The sequence below is a fragment of the Euprymna scolopes genome, chromosome 15 (assembly GCF_053919585.1).
Source record: "Euprymna scolopes isolate OS-2025 chromosome 15, ASM5391958v1, whole genome shotgun sequence".
Classification (NCBI taxonomy): domain Eukaryota; kingdom Metazoa; phylum Mollusca; class Cephalopoda; order Sepiida; family Sepiolidae; genus Euprymna; species Euprymna scolopes.
The window spans coordinates 3831498-3845650 of NC_136496.1; the positions used below are offsets into that span (position 1 = coordinate 3831498).

At 33.8% G+C, this 14153-nt stretch overlaps 1 protein-coding gene across 1 annotated transcript in view; it reads right to left on the reverse strand.

Annotated features, from left to right (window-relative positions):
• Positions 1-14153, reverse strand: part of LOC145293697 (proteasome subunit alpha type-5-like) — a 56211-nt gene that overhangs the window by 6626 nt on the left and 35432 nt on the right. Inside the window, exons 5-7 of the mRNA XM_080140111.1 lie at positions 11971-12078; positions 3989-4047; positions 394-496 (exon numbers count right to left, since the gene is read on the reverse strand). Of these exons, the coding sequence (XP_079996237.1) occupies positions 394-496; positions 3989-4047; positions 11971-12078 (270 nt within the window). The remainder of the gene's footprint in view (positions 1-393; positions 497-3988; positions 4048-11970; positions 12079-14153) is intronic.

Consider the following 14153-nt stretch of genomic DNA (forward strand, 5'->3'; position numbering starts at 1 on the left):
TTAATTGATTCTAGTATAATATATATGAAATCTCCATAAATTAAAATATATTTAACCATGACCATATCAGTAATTAATTAAAACTGCCAGTTACAAAATTGATTTTTACTGTAATTAATCTCCTGATTTTTTTTTTGTGGATACTTATTACTGCACGACGTGTAAATCATTGTTTTCTTATTTGAAATTCAAATTTCAATTGTGACTGATTATAAAGAAGAACCTTTCTATTATTCAGACTATGCTTCTCATCTCGAACGTTATACTGACGTTTTGAACGACGTAAGTAGTCTTCACCAAAACTAGGAATATAAATTGTCACTTGAAAAGTTTGCAGACGATAAAATTTGAATTTTATTGCAATGTCAACAAATGTTTTCAAAAATTTTGTACCTTATGATAGACATCTTGCAGTTTCTGTTGAGCCCCTTCCGAACCTGATCCAATGGCTTTTGCATCATACTGAATGAATGTTCCAGAAGGATCCATATGAAACCTGATAGAAATAAAACCGGAAACTTAAGCATGCCATTCAAATTTGAAAATGTGAACAGTTTTTGTAAGTCATGTATTGATTTGTTGCTTTTAAAGAAATCGAATAAAAAAATATGGAAGCACAATTATTCATAAAATCCATTGTTTTTACATGTAGAGTTTTTACTGTGAAACTAATTAACCAATCATTACGAGTTTTCATATACATCCGCTACACATAAGTGGGCTATATTTAGTTTAATTTAGTTTTATGCAAAGGAGATATAAAGAAGTGAAAGCCATTTATGAAAATTCAGAGTTTCGTGATATTTTAACAATAGGTATTAGAAATCAATTAATAGATATTGGCCAAATTTCTTGTTCTTTGAAAGGATTTTAAAGGGTCATAATCTGAATACAATCTCTTATTTGAAAATTCAAATATTGCAAATGTACATTAAATTTTATCCATAGTCATTAGACAACAATTTAGATTCTCCCAGTTTTAAACATTTTCTAGAATCAAAATCATCTAACGGATTTTCACTGTTTGTTAAGATACAAGCGAGAGATTTTTTTAAATAAAATGTCGTTTAAGCAAAAACAATATCACATATTTGTTATGCTGAAAAATAGTAAGATATCCAAATATTACGAAAAATCAAGTAGAAAGTTATTTATAATTAAAAGTAATTTTACGGTGAATTAGGTAAACTGATTTAAAATTCCATTTTTCTCAGACGTTATAAAGGAGGCAGTAGCAGGCTATATGCAGGGGACATAACTCCAAAAAAGAATATTTTAGATTACTTGTGTCATGGCTGCAATATTTGTTGTCTATAGCGACAGATTTCTTTTTTTTTTTTTTTTACTAAAACCAAAATAGCACTGTTCTATTCAATGAATTTTTGAGTTTTCAACATGGCAATTAAATACATAATATTTATTTTGCTTAAAACGATATTTTTTTCAAAAAATCCATTTATTGACTATATCTTAACAAGCAGCAGATTTTGATTAAAATTAGAATAAGGATTCTAGACATATGGTTTAGTAGCATTATATTTTGATTTTATTAAAAGGTGGCGCAAAGCTGTTCTGGTTGGTTAATTTTATCGTGTTGTGCATATTTCAGTTCGGAATCCATTTCTTCAGAAGGACTGGAATCCTAACAAGTGAAATGAATTACGGCCTTATCTTATTGTGTTTGATTCATTCTTTCCCTTTCTTCAATTTTGTTTCCTTCGCTAACAGCAATATCCACATAAATTGGATACAAGAAATGGCTTACAATTACATCCGCATAAAAAAGGTTATATGCTGGCATGTGTTTGACAACTTTCAAAAATTGACTTCCAAACTATCTCTGACCAAGTCTGTATTTATCCCTCTTTCTCTCAAGTTCATCCTTCTCACTTATGCTCAGGTTTTCTTTCGCTTTCCCCTTAGAAACTCATCCTGCTACCTCAATTGTTCTACATCTACGCTCATCCATTCTTTCATCTACGAACTCAGCCATTCTTACAAGGTGACCATACCATCAAAGTCTCCTGTTCTGCACATATGTTCCTATACAACCCAGATTTAATCTTCTTCTGAGGTCATCACATCTAAATGTGTATTTAAAACTTATGTTACACATCAAGTGTATCATTTTTATATTTTTCTCCATGCAACACATGTCCTCAACCCTCACTAGCCAGGTTTCACTTCCCTACATTATCACACTGCATACGCATGCCAGATAGACTCTTCTTCCCTTGTTCCACAGTGGTAACGCTCTGCTGGTTAGTAGTGGTAGAAGTTCCTTGACTAATGTCACCAGTTACATGACCAAAATGATTGAAAAGTTTAAGAAACAACTAATTGAAATAAACCACACACTTGTTCCTATTTAGTTTCAGAACAGATGCTACACTTTACTCCTAACCAAAAGATCAAGGAGCATTTGTTAACGAAGACATTTTGTCAATACCAGTGTCAACAGAATGTTAAAAACAGTAATCTTTAAAACAACTTCTTCAGAGTGCAGGAAATAATATATATCAGTAAATAATATATATCAGGAAATAATATATATCAGGAAATACAATATAGCTTGATGTATTAGGTTGAGAAGGAAGTTCTTGTGGAATTTTTTTTTTCAATTTCGAAGGATATATTTTTAAGTTTTCGTTATAATAACTTTATACATCATTTTAAAGAGCAGTTTTTGCCCTATCTAATCGTTTAAATTACAAAAATTAAAAACAATTATGTCTTCTATTCAGAACGTTCAATAGAAGATGGAAAAAAAGCAAATTTACACAATTTTCTTATTTCAATTCAAGTTAGGCCAAAAAGATGCTGAAACAGCTCGCAATATCACTGAAGCATTTAGCCAAGAAACCATTACTGAACGCACAGCACAATGGTGGTTTAAGAAATTTCATGGCGGCGATGAGAGTCTTGAAGATGATGAGCGTAGTGGTTGCCTATCGAATGTTGACAACGATCAATTAAGAGCTTTAGTCAAAGTCAATCCACACACAACTATTCGAGAACTTGTTTCTGAATTAGACGTACATATACAACAATTTCCAACCACTTGAAAGATTGAAAATTAATAAATGGGTGCTTCAAGAACTGAACGACAACCAAAAGAAATGCTGTTATGAAGTGTCATCTTCCCTCTTTTATGCAACAAGAACAACCCGTTTCTTGACCAGGTTGTGACTTGCGGTGAAAAGTGGGTTCTTTATAACCACCTGCTATGCTCAGCTCAGTGGTTAGACGCTGACAAAACTTCACAACACTTCCTAATACCAGAGTTGCAGCAAAAGAAGGCCATGCTGACTGTTTGGCGGTCTGTGACTGGTCTCATTCATTCCAGTTTTTTTGAATGCAGACAAAACCATTATGGCAAATAAGTACTGTCAACAAATGGATGAAATGCATCAGAAACTTTGACGACAACACCCAGCTTTAGTCAACATAAAAGGCCCAATTCTCCTCCATGACAATGCCCGACCGCACATTGCTAAACTGACCCTGCAGAAGTTGAACGAAATGGGTTACGAAACTCTACCTCATCCACCATACTCTCCAGACCTCTCCCCTATCGACTACCACTTTTTCAAGTATCTCGACACGTTTCTGCGTGAGAAAAGCTTCAAAAACCTAAGCGATATCAAAAACGGCTTCAGTGACTTCATTGCAACCAGAACGCAAGATTTTTACGTTACTGGCATAAATACACTTGTTCTGCGTTGGCAAAAGTGTGTTGATTCTGATGGCGTTTATTTTGATGAATAAATTTTTTGTTTGAGTCGAGATATGTTCATGTGAATTTAAAAGTAAAAAAATGCAAGAACTTTCTTGTCAACTGGAAACATTGAACCATGTTAAAAAAATGTTAGAAGATAGTATTGTAACAAGTCAACAATATCTTTGAGAACATCTAGAATTAGTTTAGCAATTGGTCACTTTCGACTATAAAACACATAAAGGAACATTCAAATAAAGTTTTACTTACAATTGTGGTCCTTTATGATCGATACCAGCAAATAGTAAAGCTACTCCAAATGGACGGCTCTATTAAATAAAAAGAAAAGGTCATTGTACATATATTTGATTTTATTGTATATTTGATTTTATTGTAAATATATTTTATTTTATTGTAAATATATTTTATTTTATTGTAAATATATTTTATTTTATTGTAAATATATTTTATTTTATTGTATAGTACATATATTTTATTGTATATGTATTTCACATAAATTCCCATTCGCCCCCTTTTTTTTTTAACTCGTATATCTCCGAGTATTTGCTTTTGTGTGACAATTTAATTTATTGTTTTTGCATCTTCTGATATACCAACGATTAACATCTGATGAGTTTGTTGGTGAATTGTTTGTTTGTTTGTTTGTTCTGTTTTACGGCATATCAACCACTTTGGGGTCATTTAATGCCGAAAGGTTCGTTATGTTGTGTTAAATATTGGTTTGTTCTTAAGGTTTTTTTTTTGGTTTCTTTTTTTTGGGGGGGGGGGGGGCTTTCCTTATATTTTTGAGTATATTTTAGTTTCTTTCAGAAAATTGATAATTTTTTGGGGATCAATCTTGTTTAATATTGTTTTCAGATTTTTTTCTTGGTAATACTTTGTTCGGGTTTGTTCAAAGTCAATGCAGTTTGTCAGTATATGGTGTATTGTGTAGGGTTCTTGACACGTTATACAGTTTGGTGTCTCCTCCCCTTTTAGTAGATGTGAGTGGGTGATGTGAGTGTGACCTATTCGCAGTCTGGTCATTACTACCTCTTCCTTTCTTGTTAACTTTTTGGTGTCTCTCGTTCCAATATTTGGTGTTATTTGGAATAATTTGTTTTTGGTGCATGAGCTCCAGTTTTCTTGCCATTTTCTCTTCATATATATGTTTATTTTAGTCTTTAGGTCTGTATAGGGGATTTTTCCACTTATGTGGTTTTGTTGCAGAGTTTCCTTTGCTGCCTTATCTGCTTGTTCATTCATGTAGATGCCGATATGGCTTGGTATTCAGCAAAAGATAATGTTTTTTTCATGGTTATGGCATCTATTTTGTTTAGCAATTTTGTAATAAGTGGGTTTGTCATTTTTTTTTCTTTTAGAGATATGAGTATTGAAAGTGAGTCAGTAAATATGATATATTTTTGTTGGTCATCATTGGTTATTATATTCAGTGCCAAATCTATGGCTGTTGCTTCTGCGCTGAAAATAGAAGATTCGTTTGGGAGCCTTTTCTTTAGTTTAAGTTTTTTGTGGATGGCTGCGCATCCTACTTTATCTCCATCTTTTGATCCGTCAGTGTAAATTTGTGTATATTCTTTGTATGTATTCTGGATGATAAGTAGTTCTTCATGGAAGGTTGATGGGTGGGTTTTCGTTTTGGGATATTTATTTAATTTTAATATTATGTGTGGTTGTTTGATCATCCAGGGTGGAGTTTTTGATTTGTTATATTTATGTATTTTTGTAATGTCCATTTGGGCTTCTGTGAGAAGGTTTTTTATCCGGAGGCTGTAGGGCTTGATGATATTTTCTTTCTTGTTGAAGAGATGTGTGTATTGTGGGTGGAGGGTACATTGGTATGCAGGATTTGTTGGACATGATACCAGCTTTAGGTAATATTGTAGCGCTAACTTCTGTCGTCTCAGAATCAGTGGAGGCTCATGGGCCTCTATATAGAGGCTTTCTACTGGAGAGGTTCTAAATGCTCCCAAGGCTAATCTTAATCCTTGATGATGGATTGTATTTAGTTCTTTTATGTAGGACTTCCTTGCTGCTCCATAGATGAAGCATCCATAGTCCATTTTAGATCTGATTAGAGTTTGGTATAATTTCAATAATGTGACTTTGTCTGCACCCCAATCGGTGTGTGCTAGGACTTTGATCAATTGCATTGTCTTTTGGCATTTTGCTTTTAAATATTTTATATGCGGTATAAAGTTCAATTTTTTATCAAATATAATACCTAAATATTTATGTTGGTCGGTGAGTGGGATGTTCTTGTTATCCAGTTTCAGGTTGGGGTCGTGGTGGAATTTTCGTAATTTGCAAAAGTGGATGCATTTAGTTTTTTCCTCTGAGAATGTAAATCCATTTTCTATGGCCCATTTGTTTATTTTATTCAGACAGAGTTGTAGTTTGCGTTCGGCTGTTTGTATATATTTAGATAGGTAGTATATAAGTAGGTCGTCCACGTATAGGGCGTTTTCAATTCCTGGGTCTATGTTTTTTATGATATTGTTTATTTTAATGTTGAAGAGGGTGACAGACAGGATACTGCCTTGGGGGACCCCCATTTCTTGATCTTTTTGGACTGAATAAGTGTTGTCCATCCGTACTTGGAAGTTTCTATTTGTTAAGAAATTTCTGATAATTTCTGGCATTCTACCCCTAAGTCCTAGTTCATACAGGTCTTTTTGGATTCCGTATTTCCAAGCGGTGTCATACGCCTTTTGCATGTCAAAAAAAATTGCTATTAGATGTTCTTTTTTTGCAAATGCTTCTCTTATGCGTGTTTCCAGTTTTATTAAGTGATCGGTGGGGCTTCTATTTTTCCTGAAACCCGACTGGCTTTCTGTAATTAGATTTTTGCTTTCCAAGTACCAATTTAACCTTTCGTTAATCATTCTCTCAAAAGTTTTGCACAAACAACTAGTTAGTGCAATGGGTCGGTAGTTTGTTGGGTTTGTATGATCTTTTTTTGGTTTGGGTATTGGGATTACTGTTGCCTGCTTCCAGTTTTTTGGAAAGTTGTTAGTTATCCATATCTCATTGTAAATTTGTAATAAGTAGTCCAGTGATGGTTTTGGTAGTTTTTTGAGGAATTGATAATGGATCTCGTCGGGGCCGACTGCTGTATCGGGAGATTTGTTTATTGCCTCCTCTAGTTCTGCATTGTTGAATAATTGATTGTAGTTTTCTTCATTTTTTGATTTGAAGTTTATTTTTATTTTTTCTTCATTTTTCTTTATAGCTTGGAATTTTTTATTTTGGTTTTTTGATGATGAGTTCATTGAGAATTGTTCTGCTAATTTATTTGCGATATTTTGTTTGTCGGTAATCTTTGTGTTGTCGCATATAAGGTGTTTAATAGGGTTCTTTGTATTTTTTCCTGCTATTTTTCTAACCATCTCCCATACTTTTTTGGGTTTTGTGTTTTGATTAATTTTTGTTACATAGTCTTTCCACGTGTTCCGTTTTGATTCTTTGATAGTTTTCCGTGCTTTGGCTTTGCTGTTTTTATAGGTGTCCAAATTTTCTTTCGTTGGACTGTTTTTGAATTTCCTTAGGTTTGCACGTCTGGCTCTTATAGCTTCTTTGCATTCTTTATTGTACCAGGGTTTGTTATATTTTGTAGTAGTGGAACTTTTTGGTATGTTCTCCTCGGCTATTGTGAGTAGGGTGTTGCTGAAATATGTGATGTGTTCTAAGTTAGGATTCGCTTCAGGTATTAATCTGTATTGACATGTATTTTGGAAATTTTCCCAATTTGCCTTTTGTAAATTCCAGCGGGGTGTTTTGTCTTCTAGCTTGGGATTCTCGTTTTCTATTATGATTGGGAAGTGGTCACTTCCGCATGCATCCTTATGTGTTCTCCAGCTATAATCCATGTATATAGTTGGGTCACATAGTGTTATATCGATTGCTGATAGGGTTCCCGTTGGTGGGTGCATATATGTATTCTCTTTGTTGTTGAGTAGGCATAGGTCATTTTGGTTAATTATTTTTTCTACGGTTTGGCCTCTTTTGTTGTTTTTTTTACTGCCCCACCATATATTGTGACTATTGAAGTCTCCCAACAGTAGGAAAGGTTTAGGTAGTTGTTTGATTATATTGTTTAATTCTGTTTCGTTTATTGTTTCATTTGGTGGTATATAGAGTGAACACAGGGTTACTGTTTTGTGTAGTGTTGCAGTTATTGCAACAGCTTGCATATTTGTTTTTAAGTTCATTTTGCTGTGTGGAATGTTTTCGTTTATCAGTATTGATGATCCACCGGTGGCTTTGCATGATAATTTGTTTATGTGGTTGTATATTGAGTAGTGTTTTATGTTAATTTTGTCATTTTCTTTTAAGTGTGTTTCCTGTAGGCAAATTATTGCAGGACATAAGGATTTGATAAGTATTTGCATTTCTTCGATATTAATTTTTAATCCTCTTATGTTCCACTGTAGGATTTTGTTAGTCATGGTTTATATTTTCTTTTGGTTTTGGACTGTTGGTGTTTATGTCTACGTCCATAGTTTCGATGTTAGTTTGGGTGTTTCGGGTTTCAGATCGCGAATGGGGTCGCGGTGGGTGATGAAATCCTGATCTAGAGGTTGAGCGGGATCTGTTTATTTTGCTTTTATTGGTATCTATCTTGTGGGGTTCTGTTGGGGTCTGTTTATTTTTCTTAATTTTTTCTGTCATAAGGTTTGTTTCTTGGGATGCTGTTGTTTGGAGTTTAATAGGTTTTTGTGGTAGAGTTTTAGTTTGGGGACTTTGTTTTATTTCGGTTATATTCTTTAAAAAATCTTTACTTTCTGTGATGGTTTGTTTCATAGTTTTTTTGAAGTCTTCTATTAGTTCTCTCATTTCATTGAGTAATTTCATGAATATTTCAATTTGGATGTTTGAAGGATTTGTTTTTGTTGTATTATTTGGTTCAAAGTTAGGCTGTGTATTTCTTTTTGTTATTTCAGAGTATTTTGTGTTTTCTGCTAGTTTACGGGCTTCTTGAAAGCTTATGTTTTTGGTGTATTTTATTCTGAGAGTTTCTTTTTCTTTTTTCCATTTTTCGCATTCTTTTGAGTTTGCGCTATGATTTTGATGGCAATTGACGCATTTTGGTGCATTTTGACAATCAATATGTGTTTCTTTGTCTCCGCATCTCATGCAAGTTGGTGGTCGTGTACATCGATCTTTATGGTGCCCGTATCAATGACAATTGTGACACCTGAATGGGCTTGGTATATAAATTTCAGTATTTATTTTTTCATATCCTATTTTTATGTTGTTAGGTATTTGAGGAGTATCAAATGTTAATATGTAAGTGTTTGTGTCTATGATTTCGCCGGATCTTGTTTTTGTCTGAATTCTTTTGATATCAATGACGTTTTGATTTTTAAGATTATTTTTTGCTTCTTCTAAGGGGCACAGGGCTAATTCGGGGCACCTGATTACACCTTTGCTAGTGTTCAATGTTCTATGGGAGTAGGTTTTTATTTTTCGATTTTCGAAAAGTTTCCATTTTTTAATTTCGATTTCTTGTTTCTGGTTTGTTATTTCGATTAACAGTGTGCCATTTTTTTGCTTTTTTACAGTTTTTGGTTTGATTTCTTTTGATAGTATTCTTTCTATTTTGAAAGGAGACATTTTTGTTATTTGTTCTCCTTCAATTGTTTCTATTACAAAAAATCTCGGGAAGGTTTGTTTGTTTATTTCAGTTTCTGAATCTGAGCTGGTTAGATCAGAAACTTCTGAATGACTTCTTTTTTGAGGCTTATAGTGGGCCATTTTTGTAGTTCGTAATTTTTCTTCTCTAGTGCTCCCCACCCACCTCGGAGCCCTATATGGGAGGTGTTGGGGGGGGAACCCATTCGCCCCAACAGCAACAGGGATACACGGGAGGTATACTCGTCTCGTTGGTAGACCTAAGCACCTGTAGTTCGTCCATTTTTACTAAAAATTTTTTTCAAAAGCCTCTTTTTAGTAAGAATATTTGTTTTTCAGCCGTGAAAAGTCCATTTGTCCAGCGAGTCGATTGACCCATGAGCCACCGCTTTCTAAATCTGTTTATTGTAAAAAGGTGGAGAGTACGAGTGGATTTTCTTGTTATGTTAGTCAGGTTTAGAGCTTGACATGACCAGCCGATTGATTGGATCGGGCCCGTCCAACCGCCCGTCTGGCCCAGTACGAGGCCAAAGTGGAGTGTTGCCACTGATACCTTTGTTTTCCCTAGGTATCAATTACTCAGCCACCAGGATCCCTTTCCTAGGCATTACGGGTCGCCACTCACAGCCAACAGGTGGCTCCATTGAGAGGTTTTTACTCTCTGCAGGAGGGCAGTCGGTGTATTCTTATGCCCCACCGACGGGGTTGAGTAGTAAGGATAGAAAAAGAAAAGAGTGGAAGGGGGGGGAATGGGGGCTGTTGTTTTTGTTTTTATTTTTGCAGAACATAATTAAGTTTTACAAAAGGTGAAATAGAAAACAAAAACAGAAAATCGATGTAGGTGCTTTTGTTTGTTGGTGAAAGGGGCTCCTAGGTTTTTTTTTGTATATTATTTTCAAAGCACTGTATTCTTTTTGTACCATTATAAAGTTATATATACATGTACATATAAGATCAGTTTTATTTGCTGTGTTATTAAATTTTAAAACCTGTTAAAATAACTCACTGATAAAAAACAAATCCTCTCCTTATTAACACAATAAAAAACTGACAAAAATACTATTTAAAAATTTGTCTTAAAATTTTCTTACTGGGTTTTATTTTCGATATACACAATTAGACTCGTAAAAAAATATTTGATTTATATTTAAACATGACTTCTAGCAGAGCATTTTATTAACTTATTGATTTAAATGAAATTTTGGTTCGATATGTTAAAAAAACAAAATATTTTAACAATTTTAACTTCATTAATGTTTCTTTGTATTCATCGTAAATTGATCATTTGAAATGAAATATTTGTCAGCATTATTGTTTATAACAAAAGATGTAAATTTCTTCAGCGGTTCCTTGAGATGGTCCAAAAATAAACAATTTCTGTAGATTATTATTTCCCCTTCATCATTTGTGTTGAAAATTCTTCACACGATGTGCTTTGCAAAAGATCTGCAAAGTTCTTTTCATTCATACCACATTTTACGTGTGCATTGCAACGTTTGCATGTCGAATAAATTTCAATCTCTATTCATAATGGTCATCTACTTTCTTTTGTACCTCTATTTTTTTTTTGTTTCTTCGCTAAAAAAAAAAAAAAATGTCCTCGTATTACGTTAAACAATACCATTAAACCTTGTCATAAAAACGTTCCAAACATTCAACTCTGCTTAATAATTGCCACATTTGAATGATTCAATCAACCAATCTGATTCTTATGTAAGTTTTTTCAAATTCAATTCTAGTTTCAAATTTTTTTTTTTTTCTGTCAACTAAGTCTTCAATCTTTTCCATTTTTTGATCGTACTGCTTATTTATGATTGCTGGTAAGTTATGTAACATATATTTGATGGAGCATAGACGGCTGTGTGGAGACCTCATTTTCATCATAACATCATGTGCGGCAAATCCAATGTGCCTCGTGACGTCTTTTACACACCCACTCTGTACAGAGGGTTTTGTGAAAATTCAGAGAAACTTTATCGGAGACGATTTCAAGGCATCTTTTTCAGTTTGCTACATCGTAGAACAGATTGTTAGAAGCTGTGGTCAGCTTACAGGCGACCAAACAGTTCAAGGCAATGTTGGATGCATCTTTGGATAATTACATCTCGCCTAAGCAGCAAAGGATGTGTGGGAATGCATTCTTGGCATAAAACATCAACCAGAATTCAAATATACCTCTTGGGTTTTTTTTTTTTTTTATCTTAGCGTCAAGTTATGGTCTCCACAAAACTCCCTGAAAGAAATTTACTGTAGTTGCTTTTATTTCATTTGAAGAAAGCTAACAGTTTCTGTCTCGGATTCTGCTTTGTGGAACAGCTTATTAGAGGTAGTGACGATGTCGATTATATCCAGATTTACAGTCATCTAAGACAAACCCTTAGATATACTGTCCATTTACAAATCTTGTTGCAATGTTATTTTTGCTAATAAATTTGATTTGATTCATATTTGCGGAGGCTTGAATAATTGTATTGTGTTTCAAACAAAACTGGAAACAACAATATCAGATTTGTGAAAAAAAAAGAGGAAGGAGGGAAGGATTAATTAAAACAAAGCTTTACTGTTGATATTCTGAAGGAGGAGGAAACCGTTCTTACCATAGCACCTGGATCAGCATCATCATCTCCAAAAGCCAGAGCCAGGTTACTGACAGCTTGAGTGACACTTTCAACACTCATCTTTTCATTATAGGTAAACCAATGATTCTAGAAAAAGAAAAAAAAAATATCAGGTCATTTAAAAAAATTTTTTTTTACATTTACTCACGACAAGACAAAATCTCACTAAAGTGTAAGGGGCTACTTTTGATAAGATTTTTTTAGAGAGAAGCCTTGGTGGGGAGTTTGGCAGCAAGATGTTTGTTCACATTAGATTAAAATTGCTGCATGTTTGCATGGTCGGTAAATCAGGGAGCAGGAAAGGAATTGCAAAGGTAAGCAGATTCAAGTAAATAAGCAGATTCAAGTAAATAAGAAGATTCAAGTAAAGAAGCAGATTCAAGTAAAGAAGCAGATTCAAGTAAAGAAGCAGATTCAAGTAAATAAGAAGATTCAAGTAAATAAGAAGATTCAAGTAAAGAAGCAGATTCAAGTAAAGAAGCAGATTCAAGTAAAGAAGCAGATTCAAGTAATGAAGCAGATTCAAGTAAAGAAGCAGATTCAAGTAATGAAGCAGATTCAAGTAAAGAAGCAGATTCAAGTAAAGAAGCAGATTCAAGTAATGAAGCAGATTCAAGTAAATAAGCAGATTCAAGTAAATAAGCAGATTCAAGTAAAGAAGCAGATTCAAGTAAAGAAGCAGATTCAAGTAAAGAAGCAGATTCAAGTAAATAAGCAGATTCAAGTAAAGAAGCAGATTCAAGTAAAGAAGCAGATTCAAGTAAATAAGAAGATTCAAGTAAATAAGAAGATTCAAGTAAATAAGCAGATTCAAGTAAATAAGAAGATTCAAGTAAAGAAGCAGATTCAAGTAAATAAGCAGATTCAAGTAAAGAAGCAGATTCAAGTAAAGAAGCAGATTCAAGTAAAGAAGCAGATTCAAGTAAATAAGCAGATTCAAGTAAAGAAGCAGATTCAAGTAAAGAAGCAGATTCAAGTAAAGAAGCAGATTCAAGTAAAGAAGCAGATTCAAGTAAAGAAGCAGATTCAAGTAAATAAGCAGATTCAAGTAAAGAAGCAGATTCAAGTAAAGAAGCAGATTCAAGTAAAGAAGCAGATTCAAGTAAAGAAGCAGATTCAAGTAAAGAAGCAGATTCAAGTAAAGAAGCAGATTCAAGTAAAGAAGCAGATTCAAGTAAAGAAGCAGATTCAAGTAAAGAAGCAGATTCAAGTAAAGAAGCAGATTCAAGTAAAGAAGCAGATTCAAGTAATGAAGCAGATTCAAGTAAAGAAGCAGATTCAAGTAATGAAGCAGATTCAAGTAAAGAAGCAGATTCAAGTAAAGAAGCAGATTCAAGTAAATAAGCTATATCAGAGTAAAAACCAATTCTCATTTCGAGGTGAGGCTTTATCAGTCTGCTCTTCAAGTTTGAAATTTCATTTTCATTGTTAAACGCAAACATTTAAATGGATAAGTTTTCGTTATTTTCAGTTTTACTTTTAAATTTGATTTTATTAATCAAAATGAATCTGGAAATTGTATGATATAGTTACTTCGATCCCCTTAGTTTTTGTAAAATGTTCTTTCTTGAACTTGTCCTTTGCAAATTTTAAATATAAAAATGTCAGAAGCTAAAATATTTTCACAATAAATTCTCAGTTTGTCTTTTATTCAATTTCCATGTTCAATCTAATAAGACTGACATTTATAAATAAAGATTACTGCACAATTTAACGTCTTCTATTCCCAGTTGCTGGGGTCAGATGCTTCTTGTAGTGTCACCGCTGATGCTGATGGCTTCTCTTCAAGCATTATGATCATTGACCAGATGCTCTGTGGTATTTAGAGCATGGAGGTCAGCCTTGATGTTGTCCAGCCATCACTTCTTTGGCGAGTCATGGTATTTGCCTCTCACATCAAACGATAACATTCTGTGTTGCCAAAGGTTGTCATTCTCTACACGTACCCAAACCATTTCAAGATTTCACACCACAGGATAACTTTCAACGAAGGGATGCCAAGACGTTTTCTCAGATCGGCTACGCGTCTCTTGTCCATAAATTTTGAAGAGCAAATCTATCTGATCATGGCGTTGTCATTTTTTTACAAGCCTGTTTGTATCAATAAGTGACGGCCCACGTTTTGGTGGCTAGAACACCAGCAACAAAGATCTGTCCATGGG